Below are 26400 nucleotides of genomic sequence, written 5' to 3'. Positions count from 1 at the left end.
CTTGGATGCATCTGTGACTCAGTGATGCCTTCTCTCTCTCTGCTGCTCTCCCACTTGTGACTGTTCTTCTGCCTCCTCACACCTTACCCCTATCCTGATTGAACCCTTTGCCCGAATCTAGACTTGTGTCTCTAAAATTTGGTCTAAATAAATGTCTTTCAAAGAACTTTGTATAGTAGTCTTGCCAATTTTTAAGGTCTTATAGCTGGAGGGTAAAGGGGGGGCATGGGGTGGGCAGAAGACATGGGGCCGGATGTTGGATTGACTAGTGCAAGTAAACGCAATTCAGTTCCTCTTTAAAGTGCAGACTTTACAGACTGCAAAGCGACAGGTGACAAAACCAAGATCCTTTAGCGCTACCACTGGCAAGAAGGTGCAATTGCAGAGAAATATATTTTCCAGTTTTAATAGAAATTTCTAATGGATGAACAGGAAGTATGAAGAGATGATAAGTTTTTAATGTTTAGAAATTGTAGTCAATAATTGATGGCAAAAGATAATGATACAACTTGAACAATGGTGCAGACTTCTGGATACTTGTCCAGTAACTTAACTGAGCTAAGTAGCTAAGCAGCACGCTCCCGGAGGTTATAGGGATTATTAAAGACCAGAAGTACAACTAATATCTCAATAATTATATAGAAATAGAATTGAAGTCAGCAAGTAAGCCCATCTAACATCTGTTTTACTCATTTTATCAGCATACTTCATGAATTATAATTCAATTCCAGAGTGGTTGATTTCTTAAATTTTTGTTTATTCATGCTTGTATTTGTTTTGCACTAACTGTGCTAACAGTTTTATCACTGATTGGAATCCTTATCTCTTTTAGACAGTTGCACGTCATGGATGAAACTCATGTCATTAATCAAGTGAAGGAAGATGTCTGTTACGTCTCACAAGACTTCTACAAAGACATGGAAATAGCCCAGTAAGTAAATACAGATTTGTAATTTTCTTTTCGCTTAATTTTACCCTTTATAATTGGGGATACTAAGGTTGTAATTTTGGCTATTTGGGAGATGGAGGGAAAAATCTTGCAAAAGATTAGTCTCATGTTCATGATGCACATTTGTTGAAGCAACAATTTATTATGTCTGCACTGATTTATCTTTGTATCTTTGCTGAATCACTACATTCTTATCACTAAGAAAGGATGTAGGGGAAGTCAGAAAATTAAACCTGATGAGAGGATATGGAAAGGATTATTTCATCAGTACTGACTTTTTTCCTTAAGTACCCAAGGGAAGTCTTGTTTTCTTGTGCAAGTTATTTGGGGGGAACCCAGCCTGCTTTCTACTTTGGCTTTACTAGTATCAGTTCCAGTTGCCAATACTAAATGTATTATTTCAGAACACATGACTGACATGTTAAAACCGAATTGAGATCCTTATCTGTAGGATTTATTATCCTTAAGATTATTTAAGTTTGAAATAGATTTAAAGTTTGTATACTTAGTTCAATTTAAAGTTGTCTGAAAGCAGAAATCTTCACTGGTTGCACAGGTTTGCTACAAAAGAGGCATGCTGTCTGGTGGACAATTTTTAGCATCAGTAAGGTACATGTATAGCTAATTATGGTACTACAATCAAAGTTTCCATATTCAGGTTTATTTGCATTGTATTGCAGAACGGGTAAGTAAAAATCAGTAGAAGGCTGGACCATCAAACAGATCAAAGATGTACTGTACACCAACACTGTTTTTCAATCTCCCGGTGAAGAGAAAGCAGAAGAATGAAAAATCTGTGAAAAAAAAATAATAAATATTCAATATTTCGTGTCTTAGGAGTTACAGAATTCTTCTTCATTTTATATAGGCTGAAAGGAGAAGCCAACACTGTAATGAGAGATTATGTGCTTCCAGACTTCAGTACCATTAAGAAGGGTTTTTGTAAGGTAAATCATTTGGAAAATTACTTGCTAATTTGTACTTTAAATAAGCACTGCACAGTAGCATTCCAACTCCATTGTATTACTCATTGAATTGTGTTCTAAAAATGTTGCTGGTCATACAGATTACAGCAATGTTGTAAGATCTTGTATAACTTCATTGAGGGTTATCGTGTAAAGCACTAGGTACTTTCGGTGTTTAGATTGGGTGGGGTTCTAGGACAGCAATGCTCAGACATGAGAAGTGCAGCATCTTTGAGGATAACAGATGTTGGAATCTGGTACAAAAAAACAGATTGCTTGAAGAACTCAGAGACCCTACTTCTACTGAAATGTTGACATGCATCTTCACCCTCTGTTGTAGAATTCTTGTATTCTTCTCAATGTGTATCATGTTCCTGAACCAGTTCAAATCAAGGTTTATTCTGTAACTCTGAGTTTGCTACTTGAAGCCGCCAGTTTTTCTACCTGGATTTTTAACTGTTCTGCCTTTCTAATTGATGTTGCCATGTTGCAGCAGCCAGTTCTGCCTCAGGAAGTTTCCTCTGATGCAAAATCAATTTTGTAATCTACAAGTTGTAAAACATTGGTATTGACACAGAGCGACATGGACAAAGAGACAAGCAAAAGTAGCTCTATGAAGATATAGAACATAGAAAAGTACAGGACAGAAATAGGTTTGTCGGCTCACCATGACTGCGCTGAACCATGATACCAAATTAATCCCATCTGCATGCTTGTCATCCTTTTATTCCTTGCCTGATAGTGAGCTGGCATCCTTATCAGCGCACTTCCTGATTGGATCTTTTTTCTGTCAAGAGTGGTATGCATTTGCTATGGATGCCATTCTCTTGTGTTGGAGGTGCTGCCTTTAAATTTCAAAGTAAATTTTATTGTCAAAGTGCATATGTCACCATTTACAACTCTGAGATTCATTTTCTTGTGGGCATCTATAACGGGATCAGTGAAAGATCAACCAGAGTGCAGAAGACAACAGGTTGTGCATATGCGCATATAAATAAATAATTAGCAAGCAATAATGAGAACATAAGATAAAGAGTAGTTGAAAGTGAGTATATTGGTTGTGGGAATATTTCAATGCTGGGCAAGTGAAATTCAGTGTAGTTATCTCCTCTTATTCAAGAGTCTGGTAGTTGGGGGGTAGTAACTGTTCTTGAACCTGGTGGTGCGAGTCCTGAGGCTCTTGTACCTTCTGCCTGATGGCTGCATTGAGAGGAGAACATGACCTGGGTGCTGGGGATCCTTGATGGTGGATGCTGCTTTCCTACAACAGTGCTTTATGTAGATGTACTCAATCTGGGAGGGCTTTACCCGTGATGTACTGTGCTGAACCCACTACTGCTTGTATGATTTTTCCGTTCAATGGCATTGGTGTTTCCATGCCAGGCCTGTATGTTATCAACTTGCATAATATTCTGATAATATAATATTATCTGACTAAATTGCAAGGGGTTGCTGAACAAAATCAGATACACATACAGCATTTGCTGAATACCAGACTATATTTAAGATAGTTTTCTGACTATAGTGTCAGTAGCCAAGTAATCTGGGAATTAATCACTTTGAAGATTATTGGTTTATATTTTTATGTTTATGCTTAAACAAAATTAGGAATGATAATGTTATCATGGAACACAGTGAAAATTTTCACCAGGTTGGTATGGAAAGAGAAAGACAGAACTAACATGTCAATTCCATGATCTTTCATTTAAATACTTCTGTATTTTTCTGATTTTGAGTTCCCTGGTTTTTGCATTAAGACATAATATTGCTTGATTGTGAAATTGTTCTCATTTCAGCCACACATCATCAACATCAAACATGCCCCAATATCGCACAATCGATCGCAGAATAAAGATCTCAACATTTTTTCTCAGGCTCGCTGACACGACTGTCCTGCCTCAGCAGGTTGTTCATTTCCCATAGCATTTTACTACTGCTGTCTCTGAAAATGCTAATTGGGTTTGTTCTGGCTATGCATGTAAATCACAAAGGGGATTAAAACTGTCCCTAATTAACTATCAATTGGAGACCTCAATCTAATTTTATACAACATCATTCAGGAGCTGGAGAAAATTTCCAGTTTTCACTTTGATCCTTTTGCCAAGATGACAAGTCTTGTTCAGTCCTCTGATGTTTCAGATTTTATTTCTGCTCCAGACTACATAACTTTTAAACTACACTAAAGCCTACAGTAGTGCTCGCTGAAGTCTCTGATATAAACTTGGGATGAAAGGACCAGATATATACCTAAATAGATAGGTTTCCAAATTTGAATGAAATGTCTTTCTGGCTAAAACCATTTTTCATTATGGGAATCTCCTGATGCAAGCTTTGTAACTTTGTGATCTTATGCATATTATTTCTCACAATACCAAAAAGAAGCCTATGAAAGAACATAAGAACTAGGAGCAGGAAGAGGTGCCATACAGCTCTTCCATCCTGCGCCATCACTTAACAAGATCATGCCTGATCTTCTACTTTGGTATTGTCCCATATTCCTTTAATGTCCAAAAATCAATTCATCTTTGTTCTGAATGTACATACTTTATACTACTGCATACTTTATTGTTGCCAAACAATTGGTATTAGAACGTACAATCATCACAGTGATATTTGATTCTGCGCTTCACACTCCCTGGATTACAAATATTAAATATTAAAAATATTTAAAAATAGTTAAAATTAGTAAATATTAAAAATTTAAATTACAAACGTTTGTATAAATCATAAATAGAAAATAGAAAAATGGGAAGTATGGTATTGCAAAAAACCTGAGAGGCAGGTCCGGATATTTGGAGGGTACGGCCCAGATCCGGGTCAGGATCCATTCAGCAGTCTTATCACAGTTGGGAAGAAGCTGTTCCCAAATCTGGCTGTATGAGTCTTCAAGCTCCTGAGCCTTCTTCCGGAGGGAAGAGGGACGAAAAGTGTGTAGGCTGGGTGGGTCGTGTCCTTGATTATCGTGGCAGCACTGCTCCGACAGCGTGCAGTGTAAAGTGAGTCCACTGATGGAAGACTGGTTTGTGTGATGTGCTGCGCCGTGTTCACGATCTTCTGCAGCTTCTTTCGGTCTTGGACAGGACAACTTTTTTTTTAAATTTTATTTTTATTTGGATAAGGAGTTCACAATTATCATGTACTTTTTTCACACATATAACCTTTTCCATTTTTTTATATGTATAAAACTACAATTATTTATACATTCTTAAGTACACATTGAGATGATATAAAAGCAAAATAAACATTTAAATAGATAATTATGTTCTGTGGTAAATCTAACCGATTAGGCTAAGTAATGAAATTAGTTGTTAAGAAAAATGGTAATAATAGTTTCCATACAACCCTTCTGGACCATTTCCACTGGTCCAAAATGTTGCATACAAGCCTATATACCAACCATTGTAGGTGTTTATATCCCAATTTGTTCGTGCTTGTTCCTGCCCGCAGACATAATTATCCAATCCCTATGTACTTATTTACTTAATTTTTTCATTTTTTTTATCCCTTTCCCAAATCTTTCCCTTTACTTGTGTTAATTCTCTATTTTCCAAAAAAAAACAACAAACATTTAGACTAGGGGTGCTTACGTTAGCAATATTACTGTGTTGATGAGAAGAGCAATATAAATCATTAGGAGAGTCATCTAAAGTCTGCTCGCATTGGGGTTATATATTCAATCCATTTATTCCAGATTTGATAAAAATGTTTCTTTTTGAGTTCTCAGGGAGTAGGTCAACTTTTCCATTTTAAATATTTCCAAGATAATTTCGTACCAATCTTCTAATGTAGGTGGTATTGGATTTAGCCATTTTCTAGTGATTGATTTCTTACTTGCCGCTAAGAGGGCCTGCAGCAACTTTATATCTTCCTTCTGTTCAAGGAACAATACATGCCCCAAATAGAGCGTCTCAAAGTTCAGAGGTATCTGGGACCTAAGTACCTTAACTAATGTTCTATGAATACCTTCCCAAAATAGACTTAATTTAGGGCAATCCCAGAAAATATGAAAATGATTTGCCTCCTTGGAGCCGCACCTTCTCCAACACATCACATTTGTATCTTTATATTTTTCCTGATATGGGGTCTTGAAGTATCTTATGATGTTTTTCCAACAATGTTCTCTCCAAGTCAAAGAATTAGTCGAGGACCATTGAAAGCTGCAGATTTTCCCCCAAGCCTCCTCTGAAAGTACCAACCCCGCTTCTTTCTCCCACTTCTCTTTAATATACAGTGTATTTACATTTTTAGCATGGGAGAGTGCATTATATAGGCGAGAAACTGATTTACTAGGTATTGAACTGCAAGCCGAATTCAGAATCTTGAAAAATTCTAATTCTACTGTTGATAGGTCTGTATATCTACAACTCTGGTTAACATAGTTTCGTATTTGAAGGTACCTAAAAAAGTCATTATGTTCTAGGCCATGTTTGTCCTGCAGGATTTGGAAACTTTGTAATACTCTTTTATCTATAAATGAGAGGTAGGTTGTAAGACCTTTCTTTATCCATAGCTCAAATCTTTTATCTCCTCTGTTGGGAAGGAATTCGGTATCATATGCACACCATCTAAAGAGTTTTAGCATGTTATTAATTCCACATGAATTAACCACCTTCTGCCATACTTTTAATGTAAGATTTATCCAGGCATTATTAAATTTTTCCAACTGGGCCATCAATCCTTTGTCAGCTATTGAGGCCTGAAGAGGAAAACTGTCAACTAATCCAAATTCTATTTCCTTCCATCTAGCCTTATATTCCCTATTACACCAATATAACAGAGGGGTTATCTGTGAGGCATAAAAATAATTTCTCAGGCAAGGAAGAACCATTCCTCCCTCTTTCCTTCCCTAACTGTAAGGTGTTATATCGAATTCTAGGTTTCCTTCCTTGCCAAATGAAGCGGGAAATCCATTTGTCCCATTCCCTGAATTGATTATCATCCACCTCCACTGGTAAAGTACGGAAAAGATATAATAACCGAGGAAGAATATTCATTTTTATAGTATTTATCCTTGAATTTAAACTTAAAAAGGGGATAAGATTCCATCTATGCATATCTGCTTTTATCTCTGAGATTAATGGCCCATAATTTACCTGTGACAGTGTTGAAAGATCCTTCGGCAGGGTTATTCCTAAATATTTTAATGATTTAGCTTCCCACCTAAGATCGTATGTATCCTGCAATTTTTTGGATGGTGTATAATTTAGGGACATAACCTGCGTTTTCTTTACATTTATTTTATAACCTGATATTTTCCCAAAGTCATCCAACAGTGTAAACAATTCTATAAATGATTTTTCTGGTTCACTCAGATAGACCAAAACATCATCTGCGAATAACGCCACTTTCTGTTCAATCCCTGCCACCTTGATACCTTTTACGATTTCGCTCTGTCTTATTAGTTGGGCAAGTGGTTCAATATATAGCGCAAAAAGGAGAGGAGAAATTGGGCATCCCTGTCTAGTGCCTCTCTCTAAAATGAAGGAGTCAGAGAGGTCCCCATTTATCTTAATTCGGGCTGTTGGGCTGTCATACAGAGTCTGAATTACTTTAATAAACCTTTCTTGAAAGCCGAATCTTCCTAACACTCTGTATAGGAATGCCCAACTAACCGAATCAAAAGCTTTCTCAGCGTCCAATCCTACTACCATTGTCTCTGTCTCGTTCTTATTAACCTGTTCTAATATGTGCAGAGTTCTCCTTATGTTGTCCTGTGTTTGCCTTTGTTGAATAAATCCAGTCTGGTCTAAATGGATTAGGCCAGGTAAAAGCTTTTCCAATCTGCGCGCTAATATAGATGTAAATAGTTTGTAATCTAAATTAAGAACACTAATTGGCCGATAATTGCCACATTCTAGTTTATCTTTACCCTCTTTAGGAATAACTGAAATAATCGCTTCTCTCCAGGAAGGTGGAGTTTCTCCTCTCTGCAAGATCCAATTAAAGGTGTTAAGTAGTAATGGGGCTAACTGTGTCTTCAGGGACTTGTACCACTCTGAGGTAAACCCATCAGAACCCGGGGACTTTCCAGTCTTTAACCTAGAGATGGCCACGTTCAGTTCTTTGACAGTTACTGGTTCTAATAAACTTTCATTTTGTAAATCTGTAAGTTTAGGTAGATCTAAAAAATTCAATACACTGTCTATATAGGGCTCATTGGGGGCCCGGGGTTGGGAGTACAGCTCTCGATAATACGTTTCAAAACTCTCTTGAATTTTCCCTATTGTACTCTCCACAAGCTTTGTCTTTGGATTCTTTATTTTATGAATTGTATTGTCTGCTTGTTGTTTTCGTAATTTATATGCTAATAATCTAGCTGATTTACCTCCTACTTCATAATTCTTTTGTCTCAGGTAAAGAAAATTTCTTTGAGTTTCCAACGTATAAATATCATCAATTTCACTTTGCAATTTCCTAATTTCCTGTTTTCGATTTGAATTACTTTTGTTGCTATCTCCAACTTGAAGTTGTTTTAATTTTCCTTGAAGGTCTGCTAATTTTTGTGCATTGATTTTTTTCATGTGAGTAGTAATGGAAATAATTTTCCCTCTCAGTACAGCTTTCAATGTATCCCATAAAATCACTGGTGATGTTTCTCCCGTGTCATTAAGGTCTAGATATTCTTTGATTTCTCCCCTTAATCTCTCCATTACTTTTGGGTTATTAAGTATATGTGAGTTTAGCCTCCATTGTGTTTTCCTCATTTTCCTTTCCAGGATTAGAGACATAGAGACTGGGCTATGATCCGACAGATCAATTGTTGCAATATTACAGTTTTTTATCCTGAGTCTATCTGTATTAAAGATAAAGAAATAGTCTATCCTTGAACAGGCTGAATGAGGGAAAGAGTAATATGTATAATCTTTACTAGTAGGGTGTAATTCCCTCCAGACATCTATAATTCCCAACTCCTCCATCAATGAATTCACTTTCCGAGTCAGAGGTTTATTCTGAGTAACTATTCTTGAAGAATCTAATATAGGATTTAATCTAATATTAAAATCCCCTCCACAAATTACTACCCCTCGAGAACTGATCATTAGGTCAAAAATGTGTCTATAAAATGACCATTCACTACCTGGAGGAGCATAAACATTCAGCAATGTTATTTCTGTACCTTCTATTCTTCCTGTGATTTTTACAAACCGTCCTTCTTTGTCTCTAGTCTCTGAAATATGTTCATAATTAAGAGTACTTGATATTAAAGTAGCTACCCCTCTTTTGTGACTCAATTTATATGATGAATAAAATACATGCTTAAAGCCCATTCTTTTTAATTTTCCATGTTCAGATTGGCTCATATGTGTTTCCTGGAGGAAAGCTATTTGTGCCCTCTCTTTTTTCAATTTAGACATAATCTTATTTCTTTTAATTGGATTCAAAACCCCAAAACATTATAGGAAATTATTTTTACCAATTCAGTTTGCATTTTTCTCTAGTAGAAAAAAAGCACTCTCCTTTTCTAACCAAACAGTAAGCAATCCCTTCTCAACAGTAAACCAAGACATATAACCACACCCTAGACATTTCTGAACGTATAACATTTGAAAATTTTCCCCGACTTCCCACAGTGAGGCCTGAGCACCGACCCGCCTCAGTTCAGAGGGATAACCTCTATCTTCACCCTGTGTTAGAGGGCCCTCAGCAGTTTGAGTAATCATAGAGAATTTTCTCCTATTTATGTCTCGACCATATTGCTATCATTCAAGTTATTCCGCCTAGATTATTTTCAGTTACCAGTTTTCATTTTACTTTTAAGTCCGATTTACTCTTTTCAGTCATTTCTCTTAATTAATCTGTATTCTCTGTACATTCGCGTCTGAATATTTGCAGGTTTTCCTTGTAGTTTGACACTCTGGTTCGAGTGGAGCGTCCTCGCCCCACTAACTGCCACGACTTCTGCCGAATCCTCTCCAGTAGCGACTCCGGTTGGGTGATAACTTTAATAGGCAGTCCCCGGTCCGCCAGGTCCGATGTTGCCTCCTCCACCGTAGCGTAAGTTTTTGTCCCTTCGTCGTAAAAGACTCTCAGCCGAGATGGATACAGGGTCTGGAATCTGATGTTGTTTTCCTTCAGGACTCTCCGTGTTTCCGTATATTCCTTCCGTCTGGCAAGAATCCCCGGTGCGTAGTCGTGGTCTAAACTGATTTTGCAGTTGTTCCACATGAAACCTTTCTTTTGCCATGCTCTTTTAAGCACCTCTTCCTTCGTTCTGTAACTGAGAAATCTGATCAGAATCGATCTGGGCTGGGTGCCTGCCGGAGGCTGTGGTGCCAACGCACGGTGAGCCCTTTCTATCTGTAGGTCTTTTGCGGCCGGTATATCAAGGTTCTCTCTAAGCAGCTTCTCCACAAAGGGAATCATCAATCCGGGTTTACCTTCGGTTCCTTCGGGAACTCCGTAGATCCTCACATTTTCCCTTCTCGAGCGGCCTTCTTGATCTATTAGTTTGCACTGGAGTTGGTCTTGTAGCTTCAGCATTTCTGCTATCACCTCCTCTGCATTTTGTAGCTTCTCTTCAATTCCAACAATCCTCGCTTCGGCTTCATCTATCCGCGAGTTAGTTTTTACTATTTCTCCTTCAATATCTTCTAGCTGTTTGCTGTTATCTTGTCGGAACTCGCGAATCTCTCTGAGAGTCAAAGACAAAGTCACCGATTCCCCCTCATTATCTCCATCCTGGCTTGCCGTGGGAGAGCTAGGCCCTTCGCCTTGCTGCATCTCTTTATGTTTATCAGCCTTCAGAGCGGACTTTTTATTCTTGTTCTTAGACATCATCCTTGCCCCTTTTATTAATATAGTTATGCAATATTAAGTATTTGTCTAAATTCGATTTTGGGGCAGTTTACCTTCTTTTTTGTCGAGAGACCTTTTCCTTACGCCGCCATTCCCTTGATGACCCGGAAGTCCTCCTCGGACAGGACAACTTCTATACCAGGTTGTGATGCACCCTAGGAGAATGCTTTCTACAGTGCATCTATAGAAATTAGTGAGGGTTTTAGGGGACAGGCCAAATTTCTTTAGTTTTCTCAGGAAGTAAAGGTGCTGGTGGGCCTTCTTGGCAGTGAACTCTGCTTGGTTGGACCAAGTCAGGTTATTTGTGATATTGACCCCGAGGAACTTAAAGCTTTTGACCTGTTCCACTTGCGCACCACCGATGTAAATTGGGTCGTGCGGTCCGCTACTCCTTCTGAAGTCAACAACCAATTCCTTCGTCTTGCTGACGTTGAGGGATAGGTTATTGTCTTCGCACCATGCCACCAGGTTCTTAATTTCCTCTCTGTACTCAAACTCATCATTACCCGAGATACGGCCTACAATTGTTGTGTCATCAGCAAACTTATATATTGAGTTTGATGGAAACTTGGCTACACAATCATGGGTGTACAGTGAGTACAGCAGCGGGCTGAGTACACAGCCTTGTGGGGCACCGGTGCTCAGAGTGATTGTAGAGGAGAGCTTGTCCCCTATTTTTACAGCCTGGGTCCTGTCTGTGAGGAAGTTGAAGATCCAGCTGCAGATCTGAGTGCCAAGGCCCAGGTTCCGGAGCTTAGGAATCAGTTTATTTGGATTGATGGTATTAAAGGCAGAGCTGTAGTCAATGAAAAGGAGCCTTACGTATGCATCTTTATTCTCCAGGTGTTCTAAGGAGGAATGTAGGGCCAGAGAGATGGCATCTGCCGTTGACCTGTTGCTCCGGTAGGCAAATTGCAAAGCGTCGAGGTTGACCGGTAGGCTGTGGTTGATGTGTGCCATAACCAATCTCTCGAAGCACTTCATAGCAATTGATGTCAGACCCACAGGTCGATAGTCATTCAGGCATGCCACCTTGCTCTTCTTCGACACTGGGATTATCATTGCTTTCATAAAACACGAGGGGATCTTAGACTGAAGCAAGGAGCAGTTGAAGATGTGAGCAAACACTCCAGCTAGCTCGCTTGCACAGGCCCGGAGAACCCGTCCCGGGATGCCATCTGGGCCCGTCGCCTTCCTGGATTTATCTTCAGGAAGGCCCTTCTAACGTCCTCCTTGATGACGATGAATCTCGATGCCACCAGGTCCGGTTCATCCAGAGGGAGCTGGACGCTCTTCTTCTGTTCGAATCTTGCGTAGAATACGTTAAGTTCGTCAGGAAGAGAAGCTCCACAGTTATTGAAATTCCCAGACTTTTCTTTGCGCCCAGTGATCTCATTTAGACCCTGCCATAGTCTACTGGCATCCTGGGCTTCAAACTTGGCTCGATATTGCCTTTTATGCCCTTAATGGCTTACTGGAATTCACGTCTGGATTCTGTGTAGCGACTGGTATCCCCGGACCTAAAAGCCGCAGCTCTAGCCTTTAAAAGGTACTTGACCTCATAATTCATCCAAGGTTTCCGGTTAGGGAATACCCGGATCGTCTTTCGACTGAGCTTCCATAGTTATTGAGATTATAAAGTTTCAATCTTCTGAGTGAAGAAAATTCTCCTCATCCCAGTCCTAAACGTCTGGCTAAAATTACAGTTTGAGAATAGGTAACTCAGTCCACAGGGAAAGAGGCAGTTTATTTCTTTGATATATTATATGGATTATACTCTGCCCAATAAGTTATTGTTATAAGTTATTAGTAATCAAATGCAAAGGCACTATGAAATTTGCCCAACGTTAATCAGGGTATCATTATGTTAAATATTGGCTTTCCTTCAACCTGTAGTTTCTATCCCCGATTTTTTTTTTCTTTACGTTGATTTAAGTGATCAACTGTTGACTCTGATTAACATTACTGATATCTTTAAATGGAAACTTTTTTCTGGAGCTGATAAAGATGTCTTTTAGACAGAGATATTTCCCAGTCCTGAAACATCTACTGTTTTTTTCATTTCCAAAGGTACTGCCTGACTTACTGAGTTTCTCCAGCATTTTCTGTGTGTTGCTCTGGATTTCCAACATCTGCACAACCTCTTGTGTTTAGAGATATCTTTTATATGTATATTAAAATTTAGAAATTCTATTTAAGAATTATAGACATGAATTTAGTTAATCCTTAATCACACTAAAATCTCCACTCTTCTTTCTCCATTCTGATTTATTTTGCAACACGTGCTGTGCAAAACTGATGTAGTATATTAGATATGTTGCGTGTTGGTAAAAGTGCTATTATGTGGTTTGGGAGGCTTATTTTATTACTTTCTATCTCCTGTTGATAACCATCTATGTTAATGATCAGAATCGGATTTAATATCACTGACATGTCGTGAAATTTGTTGTTATATGGCCCATATCTATTCAGAAATCTGATGGCAGAGTAGAAGAAGCTGTTCCAGAATCATTGAGTGTGTGCTTTCAGGCTCCTGTACTTCCTCTCTGTTGCTAGCAATAGGAGAGGGCATGTCCTGGGTGATGGGGGTCCTTAATGAAGGATGCTGCCTTTTTGAGACGTCGCTCCTTGAAGATGTCCTGGATGCTGGGGCGGCTAATGTTGATGATAGAGCTAACAAAGTTTACAACTTTCTGCAGCTTATTTCAATCCTGTGCAGTGCCCACTCACCCCCTACCAGACAGAGATGCGGTGTCTTTGGTGACATACCAAATCTTGAGCTCCTTATGAAATGTAGCTGCTGTGCATCCTTTGTAACTGCATCGATATATTGAACCTGGGATAGATTCTCAGAGATGTTGATACCCAGGAACTTGAACTTGCTCACCCTTCTGATCCCTTGATGAGGTTTGCCCTTGTCATACCCTTTCTAAAGTCCACAGTCATTTCCATGTACTTATGGATGTAGCTGGATTAGGACAAATTGGGGGAATTGGAAATTTTGTACTTTTTAATACCCCTTCAAACCACAATTAATTTGGAAACCTGAATCAATTCTCTTTTCCAATGGTTCCAAATTCTTTCTGAGTGAAAGTTTTTTTTTGTTGTTCATGACAAGTAAAATATCCCTCACCCACTTCCCCTTTTCTAATTCCTTTGCTTCCGTTGAATAGTTGATAATGTTATGGGTGTCTCTTCAAGCAGTGTGCTGTTCTGGGACTGCTGGTAGCTCTTCCATAGAGGTAGCTAACCTGTTGAATATACTCTATATATTTATTTAATTTTTGAGAACTTCCTGAGGAAATTCAAATCTTAAGGTTTTATGTATTCCTTGTAAAGTTTGGAACCTGATACCTTGTAGCCTACACCCTCCCCCATGGGTTTTTCTACTCTAGGCTAATAACCATTAATCTAATCACTAGTTTTAAGTGAAATTAACATTTTATTGTGCAAGAGTATTTTTATTAGTATAATTGAAAGTGTCTTGACTTAAATGTGGAATGTAGCTTAATTCATATTCACATAATCTAATAATTCACCATTTTTTAGCTCTAAGTTTTGTAAAAGCACAGAAATTTACGTTTAACAAGATCAGTTGGCACTTTGTGCCTGCATTGGCTGTACCACAGTACTGTTTTTTTTTGTTGATAACCCCACAAATTCTTCATCCTCAAGTAACCACCCAACTCTTTTATTAAAATCAGTATGGAATTGGTTTTTGCAATCTTCAGATAGAGCATTCCATATCCTGCATCACTCCCTTAGGTACTTAAGCAATCATTTTAAACCTTTGATCTTGGATATTGACCAGTCTGCCAGAGAAAATACTTTTGTATTTTTAGGTAATCCGTTGATCATTGCTTCTACTCTGACCATCAGTGACCTCAGAATCTACAAATCAGTGTGCTGCTACAGACTCTTCCAAAAATGGCATAGGAAACACTTGACAGGGTTGTTGGTGACGTGTTGTACTCCTTGCATTGCTTATGTAGGCCTTCTGTGTGCACCTAATGCGTGGATTCAAGGTACTAGGTACCATCCCAAATGTTACTTCATTACTTTTGAGCAATGATTTTGAATAATCATTGGAGATCTTGCATTTAATCAAGAAGGCTTTGAGCACATCTTTGATTTTTTTTTCTTCTGTTTGCCTAGTTCTCTCTTTCCATGACAGAACTCAGACAAGAGTATCTGGTTCCGGGACTCTGTGGTTGACTCAAAGAAGTTAACTGAGTGCAACTAAGGTTTCATAGTTGCCCTGGCAAAAGATGCTGATGTTGCTTTGTTTATCCTTTCAGTGAACTTGGAGGATTTTGCAGGTAGCTGGTATCCAGTCCAGTGCCTCCTGTAGGTAGTCCAGGTATTTGTATGGCAGGGTTGACAGCTGCTTGGTAGACCATGAGTTTTGTGTCCGGTCTGAGGTCTGTTGTCAGTACACATTCTGAAGGCCTCACGAATCATTTCCTCTTTGATTTGTCCCTTCTGCTTTCGTTAGCTTTATCCCCAGACCTCCCGCATCAGTCTCTTAACTTCTTGCATTGTTTCCCCATAAACTCCTTTCTTCATTTTTGCTCTCATCACATAATTCAAATTATTGTGATAACTTGACAGAAGGGATATTTATGCAATATCCAAGTTCATTTAATTCTTGATATAAACTGTATTTTGACCTTTGAGGCTTCTTTGGGAATGATGACTGCTTTCGTGTTTGTTGTGCCTGTCTTTCTAAAAAAAATCCTTTAACTGTGTGTGGTTTTTTGTAATTTAGCCTTTAGAGGAAATGGTTTTCAGTGGAAAATACAAAACAAGTGAGCAAATTCTTCGTCTGACTAATGAGAGGTTTGCTGTTCCCGAAATCCTCTTTCATCCTTCTGACATTGGCATTCAGGAGATGGGGATACCGGAAGCGATTGTTCATTCTGTGCAAAGTTTACCTGAGGGTGAGTATCTGCAGGGCATAACCCAGCTTTCAAATAGTTCTTTATGAATATACATTATTGATTATCCTAATTCAGTAAACAGCTATTGATTGTATGTAAATAGTGGCTCTAATCTATCTCATCATGGCCCTTGCATCTGTTTTTGTCCACCTGCACTGCACTTTCTCTGTGACACTATATTTTGCAATGTTACTGTTTTTCTTTTGTACTACCTCAATGTACTTGTGTATCGAATGATCTGTCTCTGTGCTATGCAAACAAAACTTTTCACTGTCTCTTGGTGCATGTGATCATAATAGTTATCAATTTATTGTGAGAAATGTTCCATGCATGGTATTACCAGTGCAAAATTGATACTGAGCCAACAAGAGGTACTCAGAGAAGTTTTGTCAAAGAAATTGCTTTTAAGCAATGTCTTAAACAAGAGCAGAAATGTGGCACAATTTATTTAAACCTAACATTTTCGTGTTTTTATTTTAATCAGAGATGCACCCACATTTCTATAAGAACATTGTCCTGACTGGTGGTAATTCGCTTTTGCCAGGATTTAGAGATCGTGTTTATGCTGAAGTACGATCTCTTACACCGTCCGATTATGACGTGTCAGTTTTGCTGCCTGAAAAGTAAGTAGTTTACTGCTTAAGTTAACTTGAGATAAAAATGTGTTTTATAAACCTTATCAGACTTTGGAATATCATTTCCTTTTTCTTTTGCTGTCTCAAAATATGTCTTCTACACTGCAGTTGGAAGATTAAACCCAGAACCTCTTAACATCTGGCAATAGCTTACTGTGCTGAGCTATATTTCCAGCATTAACTCTTGTTTGCATTTTAATTCTATCTTAATATTATGACAGAATGGTAAATTACAGGACGTCATTCAAAGCTCACCATTCAACAGGTTCCACACCCCTCTTACTTTTTTCCTTTTATTATTTATCTAAGTGCCATTTAATAGTTGCTAATGAAACCATATTCATGTCCCAAATCACAGATATTTTTCTCTCCTGTTGGCGGTGGCATTTTCTAAAAGTCACTTTAAATCTGTTCCCTTTTACCTTAGACCCTTCATCGGGTAGAAATCGGTTTGTACTTTATTTACTCTTGAAACTACTGGATTGTAAGCATTTTAAAGTCTTCTTAAACAGTTTTTCCATCAAGCACTATCAGTTTAACAAGTTAGCTATAATCCCTGAAGTTCTAATAATTTCCTCTCTACATTCTGTAAAGCCTCTTCACTCTTCCTAGAGTGGTTTTCAGAATTAGGAGCAATACTCCACTTGGTCCAGGTTAGTGTCTTATGTAGCTTTGGCATAACTTCGAGTTTGGTATTCTAGAGTATTGTATTGGGTACTGAGATAACTTAAGTTCGTTCCAAGAATTTGCCAACGATTTAACACTTTTAAAATTAATGTACATGGACATGATTGCTTGTATTCTCTATAGTTAAGCATGCACCATCCTTCTGCAGTTTATTCCCTTTGTCTGTGTTTACCCCTGTTGAGGCCTCCTTGCAGCTTTGTGCTAATAGCAGGAATGCCTGGCAAAGGAACATGTTTTCCTCTGTAAGTGGCCACAGGCATAACTCACCCCAGCTGTTGTGAGTGAGTGCAAAGAAAGATAGGGAAGTGGTACCTTGGGGATCTGGAACACAGGTGTGAAAAACATACATGGAAACAGTTACAGCACAGACATGCTGTTTTCCAGCAGAACAGTTGGTGTATCTGAAGCAAAGAGCCAAATGCCCCTCTAGCATTGAACTGAATTAATGTAGTATTTTGGCAAGTGCAGATTTCCCCCTTTCATGAGTGAGTTTGCATGTTGCTTTGTTTGTTCTGTTATGCCACTCTGTGTGAAAATGTGGACATCTTTAACAGACCTTTGACCTTTACTATGTAATTCAAGTCCTTGATGAAGGAATGACAGTTTTTTTTGCCTTTCAGTCCTATTACATATTCATGGGAAGGTGGAAAGCTGCTTTCTGAACATGTTGACTTCATGGATATGGTTGTTACCAGAGATGATTATGAAGAAAATGGGCATTGCATTTGTGAGGAAAAGTTTGACATCTAATGCCACAAGAAATTAAGAGACATTTACTTTAAAGAAAACGATGAATATTCTACAGAACTGGTACTGACATTTTCTGAATGGAGGACAAGAGTTTGATTAAGTGCAGTTGTGAACTGTTTGGTATTCAATCTAATAACTGCCTTTGTGGTGGAGAGAAGCCATACATTATTGTTGGAGAAGACCAATCCCCATTATTTGGTCAAAGGCAGTTTTGCATTTTTAGCAAAAAGCAAAAAAACTACAAATGCTAGAAATCTGAACCAGAAATTGAGAATGCTGAAAATACTCAGCAGGTAAGACAGTGTTTGTGAAGAAGGAATCAGAGTCAATGCCTCAAATTAAATGTTTCATCAGAACTAGGAAAAGTTGGTCTGAAATATTTCATCTGACTTAAGGCTGTTCCTTCACTTTTTCTATGGTACTTGGTGTCTGCATTGGTGCTGCTGCCTGCTCACTTTAATTTTGCTGTCAATTTCTACCCTGCCCTCCACAACCAGTCCATCTTGGGCTCTTTCCTTTTGTTTACCATTTCAGTTTCTATCTCTGTAGATAGTTCCAGTCAGTATCTATTACAAAATTCACACACTCCCATGTGTAACCAAACTACACATCCGTGGTTTGTCTTTGCCATTCAATAAAGGGATTAAATTAAGAGGAGAGATTATATTTGATATCTTTCAGCAGCATGTCCACAATCCTGCAAATCACAATTTTTTCCAAATACACATTACAATCAATGAGTTGAGGGAGCCTGTTTCATGTGTCAGTTGTGACTAAGCATGCACCAAATTCTTCTCCAATTTACTCCCGTTGGACTCGTACTGTTTTTTTTTGACCATTCCAATATGTGACATTTGTAAAAGGCTTATTAATATGATGTGATCTATACTTATGCCAGACTGATTGACCCTCCTCAACACTGGATGAGTTGGGCTGAAATACCCATTTATTCACAATGGGCAGCATGTTTGTGCCATTTCATTTTTTCATACTTCAATACACAGGGAATGATTATTTTTTAAAAAAGATCAATTATGGCAGATGTATAGAGCTGCTGTATACATTTGTGAAGCACGAGTTCACATGTTTTCATCCATTATCTGTAAAAGGGGCACATTTTCCACTGTTTTTATATTAAGTAGTCTTCCATGCCATTGCTAAAGCAGCAGCTAAGATACACAGTTTGAAAATGGGACACAGATCTTGTGTAGAAATGAGACACATCTAACATTATTTTGTAGATCTTTATTTAAAAGTGCATAGCTTTATTTAAAAAAAAATCAAAACCTGACAGAGTTGGAGTTATTTTGTTTTCAGAGGCAAACTCAGGTGAGTTTCCACGGTGGTTATGACCCTGAAAGGCAAATATGAAATAAATTAACTTCTCTATCAAATAGATGTTAAGAGTTGACATTTTACTCTGTGGACTTAAATCTAAGCTAATGCTTCAACTTGCTACTGAGTTATATTGTTGGAATTTTCTGTTTCAGCTGAGGTGTCAGCTCTCTGTTGGGAGTTTAAGATTTATAGGAACTATGTAGTAAAGAGCAGAGCGTGTTCTGGGCAGGGTCCAATGTCACAAAATATTGGGCTGTTTTTATCAGCTTTTTTTGTAGAAACTTGCCATCAATTTGACTCTTACATTTCTTGTGACAGAAAATATTTAATGGATGGTGTTTGCTCCAGAGGTTACAAATTGGTAGACAGTCCCTTTCGGTCTCTTAAAATCTTAGATCTGACCAGTAGATGGCAGTCTTTCTTAAGTTGACAGCAATAGATTAACAAATCTGTGGGAAAGTTTCTCAAGCCAACAGGCCATCCATCACAGATAAACATTTAGCCTGAAAATCTATTTAATAATTTAAAGTAAAAATCAATTTAATTTGAACCTTGATAACTGACTTACCAGTCTCATGTTGATTATCCTTTAAATAAACGAAAACCAATTTCCCCTGGGATCAAGAAAGTATGACTATGACTATGACTAAATTATCACAACGCAGTAGAAACAGAGATAAGCATTTGTATTTATCAGACTTTGGAGAGAATTTCAAAGTTAACATTAAAACTTCAATCTTGCAAGTACCTGAGGTTTGTAATTCTGGACAGCTGTCCTGTTAATTTAAGATTATCCGATACATGTTGGCAGTAAAAATTGTGTGGATTACTCACTCAATCAATTCCTTTGTACTTTGATGTCACTGGTATTTTGCAGGTCGCTTGGGAATTGAGATCTTCAGGCTTCAGTTTTCCCAGAGCACAACTGAGGAGCAATATCCTCCAATGTTTCCCATTCGGGATTTGGCACAAAGTTAGGATCTCCCATGTGTGGATGAATGTCAGTGGTGTGGTGTGAATGCAGCCTGGGCCCCACTGAGCATGAAAATTAGTTTTTGGCATATTCAACAGGCATGAAGTAGTTCTGATGGCTTAACCAGTTAAAATATTCAAACAATTATAAGAGTTTTTGGTGTGTGTATTTATACAATTCAAAACTCAACATGAAAATTAATTTTTGGGATATTAAATAGTTGGGACAAAGTTCTGATAGTGTAACCATTATATGATTGTAGAGCCTTTTTAGTGCAAATTATAATTACTTGAATTCTGAAGCAAGCTGTGTATTAATTTCAAACCTACTTCAGTTTGATATATGCAATGATACAGCCACATTTATTTGTACAGATGTTGTCCCTTCCACTTGGCTGTGTGATGGAGCAAGAGAACTCATTCTGATTAAGGCACAGGTAGAACAGTGGTAGTGACAGCTTCATAACTTATTGTGTCATCACCAATGGATGCTCATGTAATCCAATCAAGCAAGGTTTCACAACCTGGGGTCCACAAACCCCTTTCTTAATGGTATTGGTTCATGACATAAAAAACATTGCTGAAGGAACTATTGGTAGTTCTAATGCAGAGTCAGAGGATAACATTTGATCAACTCGAAGTGGAGCCAACATGGTCCAGTTGTGTGCCAGCTACACCATCATTCAAATGACTGACATGTTCAACAAAGAAGCCACAAGAGGGCAGTCTTTCACAATTGCTCAGTTGGTTTACGCAGTGGTGGGGGGGGGGGGGAGTGAGGGAAGAAACCGTAAACTCCAGTTTTAAATTCATTACTTATCACAGCTTTGTTCTTCCGAATGTTTAAAAGGGAAAAATAGGTTAAAGTTTCAAGCTAAACATTTCATTACAAAGAGCAGCACAAATAGCCTTCTGTTTGAACTTTAGGATAACTCAATCTTCACATGGAAAATGTATTTGAAATTATATTCCTGATTTATTTCTGAATTGGTCAGAGCTTACACCAGCATCTTTTACAGTCACAGGGATAGATTTTTCATCGTGATCCAATATTTGTACAGTAATTGTATTTGAATGAGACTGATCTTTTTGTCATCCAAGTCAAGACCATGACACAGTAGTAGTTTGGATTATTCTGCTACATAAATTCTTCAGAACTGCATCTTTGTATTTGGATCTTATTTTGAACTCTATGGTTCATTTCCCTCAAAGCACCAACTTGTTTGTAGTTCAGGGCATGCCTAGAGCAGCAATTTCGGACAACTTAGCCTGGGCATCATGGTAGCACAACACTATTACATCTGGAGTGTCGGCGTAAGGACTGTATGTCCCCCTCCCCTGTAGAATGCATGAGTTGTCTTTAGATGCTTCAGTTTCCTCGCACAGAACAAAGCTGTACCAGTTAATAGGTTAATTGGTCATTGTAAATTGTCCCATTAGGTTAGAGTTATCGGGGATTACTGGGCTGTGCAGCTGGAAGGGCTGGAAGGGCCTGTTCTGCACTGTATCTCAACAAAACCCAGCCAGAACTTCCTTGCAAAATTTAAGCACAACTTGTATTTGTGATTGAGATCATAGGAGGAAGGTAAATGATCAAAGGACAGACATAAAATAATATCCTAGAGCTTTCCTGATCTGAATGGTTTACTTTACAAAGTAGCGAGGAAAGTTGAACGTAGGAGGTTTCCTCCTATCCTTAATCAGATCCATTGTAAATAATAAAATATAAAAAATTGTTAATTATACAAACACTACATTCATTAGCAGTCATTGAAATCATTGGCCCTGTTGTGTGTATTAATGCAGACCCTGGAAGTTACTACCTTCTTTTGGAATAAAAAATTTTACAAACTTGGAGAGCAAGCAGCAGAACGGAGTCATCTGGGTATTAGAGGGCAATTAAATCAGAATCAAGGCTGTGATGAACATTAAAAAAGATCAATGTCTTTAACAGCAAAATCTAGTCCTCAAACTTTATTCCAATTTCTTCAGTACCTTCAGCAGGTGCTGTAAGAGATGAAGGTATAAAATGGGCCTGGGGATGTAAAGGGAACATAGACAATGGATGCCCTGGACTTAAGGGCATTGTTTCTGCTGGAGGAGAAGGTAGAAAATTGAGGAAGGAAAGCGAAACTAAAACGTGTATAAGATCATGTGCCTGTGTTTGGGACTGGATGATCATAGTATTACTTATTTACATCTCTACATTTGTGACCTTATGGTCTTTTCATTCCTTATTCTGTATATTCTAGGATTGTTCTCCCACCCCCAAAATCTACCTCACATTGCAACTTCAAATTAGGCAGAAATGGCATAGTGTTGTTGCAGAGCTTCTGAATCAGATGAAATTTTCTAAAGCATGCTCACAACTGTTTCTCTCTCCACAGTTGTGACCTGACATTACTAGATATTCACTATGCCTTGTCCTTTAAGAATTGTAAAATCAGTGGGAATATTTATTGTTCCTTATTGATAAACAAAAAAGAGCACGGGCAAATCTACTCTTCAATATTCTTGGCCTTCACCAGTTTGCGAAACAGATAAAGGACATTTTTGTTTAGGTATGTTCTTGGGTTTGGTGATGACACCCATACACATCACTGCTTTGCAACTATCTAGAAATGATTTTGTTCAACATGAGTTTGAAGGCTTGCTCAGTTTGACTGCAGTGGTAGTAACACAGTTTCAGTATCAAAGTAGAATATTGTCCTTGTCCTCCTTTGATATTAAAATGCATAATGCCTTTTCCACTGAAATGCTTCTAGAAGACTTCTCTCATGAAAGTTATTTTATTTTTGCAAACAAATTCAGTCTAATGTAATTCCTGCACAAGCTACTGTAAAACATATTACTTACATGGTTATTAAATCCATGCCATGTTTAATGTAATTGTAAATAAAAATGGGTTAAACATTAGCTATAAAAAGTGAACTACACCAATTTTTTTTACTTCATTGAATTTAGTCACTAAAATGAATAATACAAAAATACTGAGTTTAGTTTGTATTTTATCTTAAGCATTTGCTTCTGGAAATATTTCAATAAAATGTATTGAGTAAAAGATGCATTTAATAATTCATTCAATTTATTTAAAAAATTACGCTTGGAATTGATTGTTCTTCAGCATCAGTAGAGTACTGACAGGTAACTAACTACCTGTGAAGTAATCCTCATTATAAACAAGTACTATAGATAGCAACTTTCTGACTGATTGTCTGCAGCAATGTGCGTACATCTTCTTCCAGTTTTACCAACTGCTGTGCCTTTTCTTCCAAGGCTTTTTGGTTTTCTTCATAGCTTTTTTCCAGTTCTGTTGAAAACAAATATTTGAAAATTACTATTATGGATAGTTTGTTATAATTTTGAGATTTCAGCCTGGCCACACATTTCCAATTGGATTTTGTACCATAGTTTTCAGTATCTAATACAATCATTAGAGGTTAATGCCATTATTTGCCACTTAAGCTCCTAATGTTTACAAATAAGACAGGTCTGCATCTGCTTACTGATGAGAAAATAAATTCTTGACTTATAATGGCTAATCTAACTGCTCCAGATGTAGCATCTACAGCAGGCGTTCCCAACCTGAGGTCAACTGATCCCTTACAGAATGATGTCGGTCCATGGCATAAAAAAAAGGCTGGGAACCCTTGATCTACAGTATCCAGTCAAAAAAAAGAGAGCAATAAGTAAAGGCTGCTAGTAAGTCTGAGTCACTTAAATTTATTTGAAATATAAGATGGGTATATAAACAACATTCACCAACTTTCTTCAATCACAGGTTGAAGCCAATGGGAAAAAAACAGATTGGAAGTTTAGGGGGCTTAATGACATTGTTAACCCCTCACTCCTCAACTCACCCACACCATCAGGAGTGGGATAAGCAGGGGCAAGAAGTTGCACGTCAGCAATAATGCAGGGTGACTAGTGAAGTCCTGCATGGTGTAAATCAAAGAGCCACCTATATAAGTGCTTCAACAGGCAGTTTAAGCTATTGCCCCTACCCCCACCAACTAAACCTCAAACATTTGACAGTCATAACTTGCAAAATTTTCAAAAACTAAACATTAAGTCATTCTTCAGTGAAATAATTTTGAAGTTTCAAATCCTTTCTCTCTCAGATAACTTACTGAATAAATGAATGGAGCTGCTCCAAACAATTCAAGCTTTGGAGTGTGGCCAAAATGACAAACGACCTCTTGGGAAGCTTGGAATTCTACAAGCATGTGAGAGACCCTCCAAAGTGATCTGAACTGACAATAAGGCCCTCTCTGCCTATAGATTGTATATCACTGTTCTACATTAACTTTCTTCTCATTTCTGAAAGATAGTTCATATTTGTGCTTTCCTAGATAGTCAAAGAAATGTTGTGTATTGTTCGGCTGCAGTAAATCAAAGATTTTATTGCTCAAGTTAATTGCCATCATCAGTGCCAAGATCTGTGTAGCCTGAATCATATAATTAAATATGAAGGCTAACAAATTTCAGCTATGATTAATCTATAATACTGAGAATTTGGTTTGGATGTTATTTACTCAATAAACTTCAATGGGGCTAAAGAGACTGCAATTCTGTTGTGCCTGGCTCTGTTCAATATTCAGTTTGATTTTTTCCAAAATATGTTAGCAAGGAGAGCATTGAATGGCTGGCAGACATCAAAAGTCCAGTGAAAAGCACAGTGGGAAGGACATTGCACAAAGTACCAAAATTCTTTATTTTAAGCATCATCGATATCTTTTGCCAGTGGAGTTCAAATTCTGAATTACATAAACACTACAATAAAATCTGATAATATGGTATACTCGTGCCTGTGCTTGTTCCAGACCAGATTTTCTGGATTGTTGGACATTAACACATTTTAATTTATCCAGATGTTATAAGAAATTTCCCAGTGAATCTTTAGGGAGTATCTGGGAACTGGAGGAACACAGCTGCTGCATCTTCGGGATTTCTGAATAGATAGATGATTTTCACAAACTATAGAAAAACTGATAATGATTTTATTTGAGTCAGAACAAAGATTTAAATAACAGCAACATACATCAAAGTTGCTGGTGAACGCAGCAGGCCAGGCAGCATCTATAGGAAGAGGTGCAGTCGACGTTTCAGGCCGAGACCCTTCGTCAGTCTTGACGAAGGGTCTCGGCCTGAAACGTCGACTGCACCTCTTCCTATAGATGCTGCCTGGCCTGCTGCATTCACCAGCAACTTTGATGTATGTTGCTTGAATTTCCAGCATCTGCAGAATTCCTGTTGTTTACAAAGATTTAAATAGTGATTTTCCTCTAGCCATGATAAGCCTTTCCCAATGTATTGTCTAATGAACTATCACTGCAGATTTCAATGTCCAATAATCCATTATCCAACTGTTTGGGGGTTGCTAATGGTTCACTATCAAGTTCTCCTGTAAACTTTTAAAATCTTCCAATCAATCCAGCACGTTTGTTGTTCTACTTTGTAACTTTTTAAGAACCTATTTAAGAGTATTAACAGCAACAACAAACACAGTCCCAAAAATCTCCTAGTTTGGCACCAAGTCCTGAGGGTGCTGGATTAATGGAGTTTTAATTAGTGCTCTTCCATACACAAGTAGTTTGTGTATGAATCAACATCCCTTACCCCTCCTCTATCTGCTCGGCATTGAGTGGAAAAAGATCAATCTGGACAAATTTCTGTTCTTTTTAAGAACAACTATGAGAAAACTTAAGAATCTTGTCAAATTGAGATTTTGGCTGGGTAGATTTTTATTTCTGCCAGAAACAAGCAGAGTATTAGTCCTAAATTAAACGTGCCAAACAGCTGGACTTAGTTATATTAGATTACAATATCAATAATGAGTATAATTACAAACTGAATTTATGTTTCTGTGACACACATAAAAGTTGCTGGTGAACGCAGCAGGCCAGGCAGCATCTCTAGGAAGAGGTACAGTCGACATTTCGGGCTGAGACCCTTCATCAGGACTAACTGAAAGAAGAGCTAGGGGATTTGAAAGTAGGAGGGGGAGGGGGAGATCCAAAATGATAGGTGAAGACAGGAGGGGGAGGGATGGAGCCAAGAGCTGGACAGGTGATTGGCAAAAGGGATGAGAGGATCATGGGACAGGAGGCCTAGGGAGAAAGAAAAGGGGGAGAGGGGAAAAACCCAGAGGATGGGCAAGGGGTATAGTGAGGGGGACAGAGGGAGAAAAAGGAGAGAGAAAAAGAATGTGTGTATATAAATAATGGATGGGGTACGAGGGGGAGGTGGGGCATTAGCAGAAGTTTGAGAAGTCAATGTTCATGCCATCAGGTTGGAGGCTACCCAGATGGAATATAAGGTGTTGTTCCTCCAACCTAAGTATGGCTTCATCTTTACAGTAGAGGAGG

The 26400-nt window shown here is 38.1% G+C and overlaps 2 protein-coding genes across 3 annotated transcripts in view; one reads left to right on the top strand and one right to left on the bottom strand.

Moving 5' to 3' along the window:
- actr6 (actin related protein 6) overlaps positions 1 to 20761 on the top strand; it is a 40669-nt gene extending 19908 nt beyond the window's left edge. The window contains exons 7-12 of one of the 2 annotated variants that reach the window (XR_010021096.1): positions 833 to 931; positions 1818 to 1896; positions 15479 to 15650; positions 16135 to 16273; positions 17593 to 18015; positions 19938 to 20761. Coding sequence is in view for 1 of the 2 variants with exons in the window: in XM_063072504.1 (XP_062928574.1) it covers positions 833 to 931; positions 1818 to 1896; positions 15479 to 15650; positions 16135 to 16273; positions 17593 to 17722 (619 nt within the window). In the remaining variant the exon portion in view is untranslated. Of the gene's footprint in view, positions 1 to 832; positions 932 to 1817; positions 1897 to 15478; positions 15651 to 16134; positions 16274 to 17592 lie in introns of both variants that reach the window. The other variant, XM_063072504.1, reaches the window with a different exon arrangement.
- A 118-nt stretch (positions 20762 to 20879) lies between these two features.
- The window catches only part of lamb1a (laminin, beta 1a), an 88363-nt gene continuing 82842 nt past the window's right edge, over positions 20880 to 26400 (bottom strand). The window contains exon 33 of the mRNA XM_063072503.1: positions 20880 to 23342. Coding sequence (XP_062928573.1) covers positions 23206 to 23342 — 137 coding nt within the window. The 3' untranslated portion in view covers positions 20880 to 23205. The remainder of the gene's footprint in view (positions 23343 to 26400) is intronic.

The sequence above is a fragment of the Mobula hypostoma genome, chromosome 20 (assembly GCF_963921235.1).
Source record: "Mobula hypostoma chromosome 20, sMobHyp1.1, whole genome shotgun sequence".
Classification (NCBI taxonomy): Eukaryota; Metazoa; Chordata; class Chondrichthyes; order Myliobatiformes; family Myliobatidae; genus Mobula; species Mobula hypostoma.
This window is presented reverse-complemented; position numbering and strand designations above follow the sequence as displayed.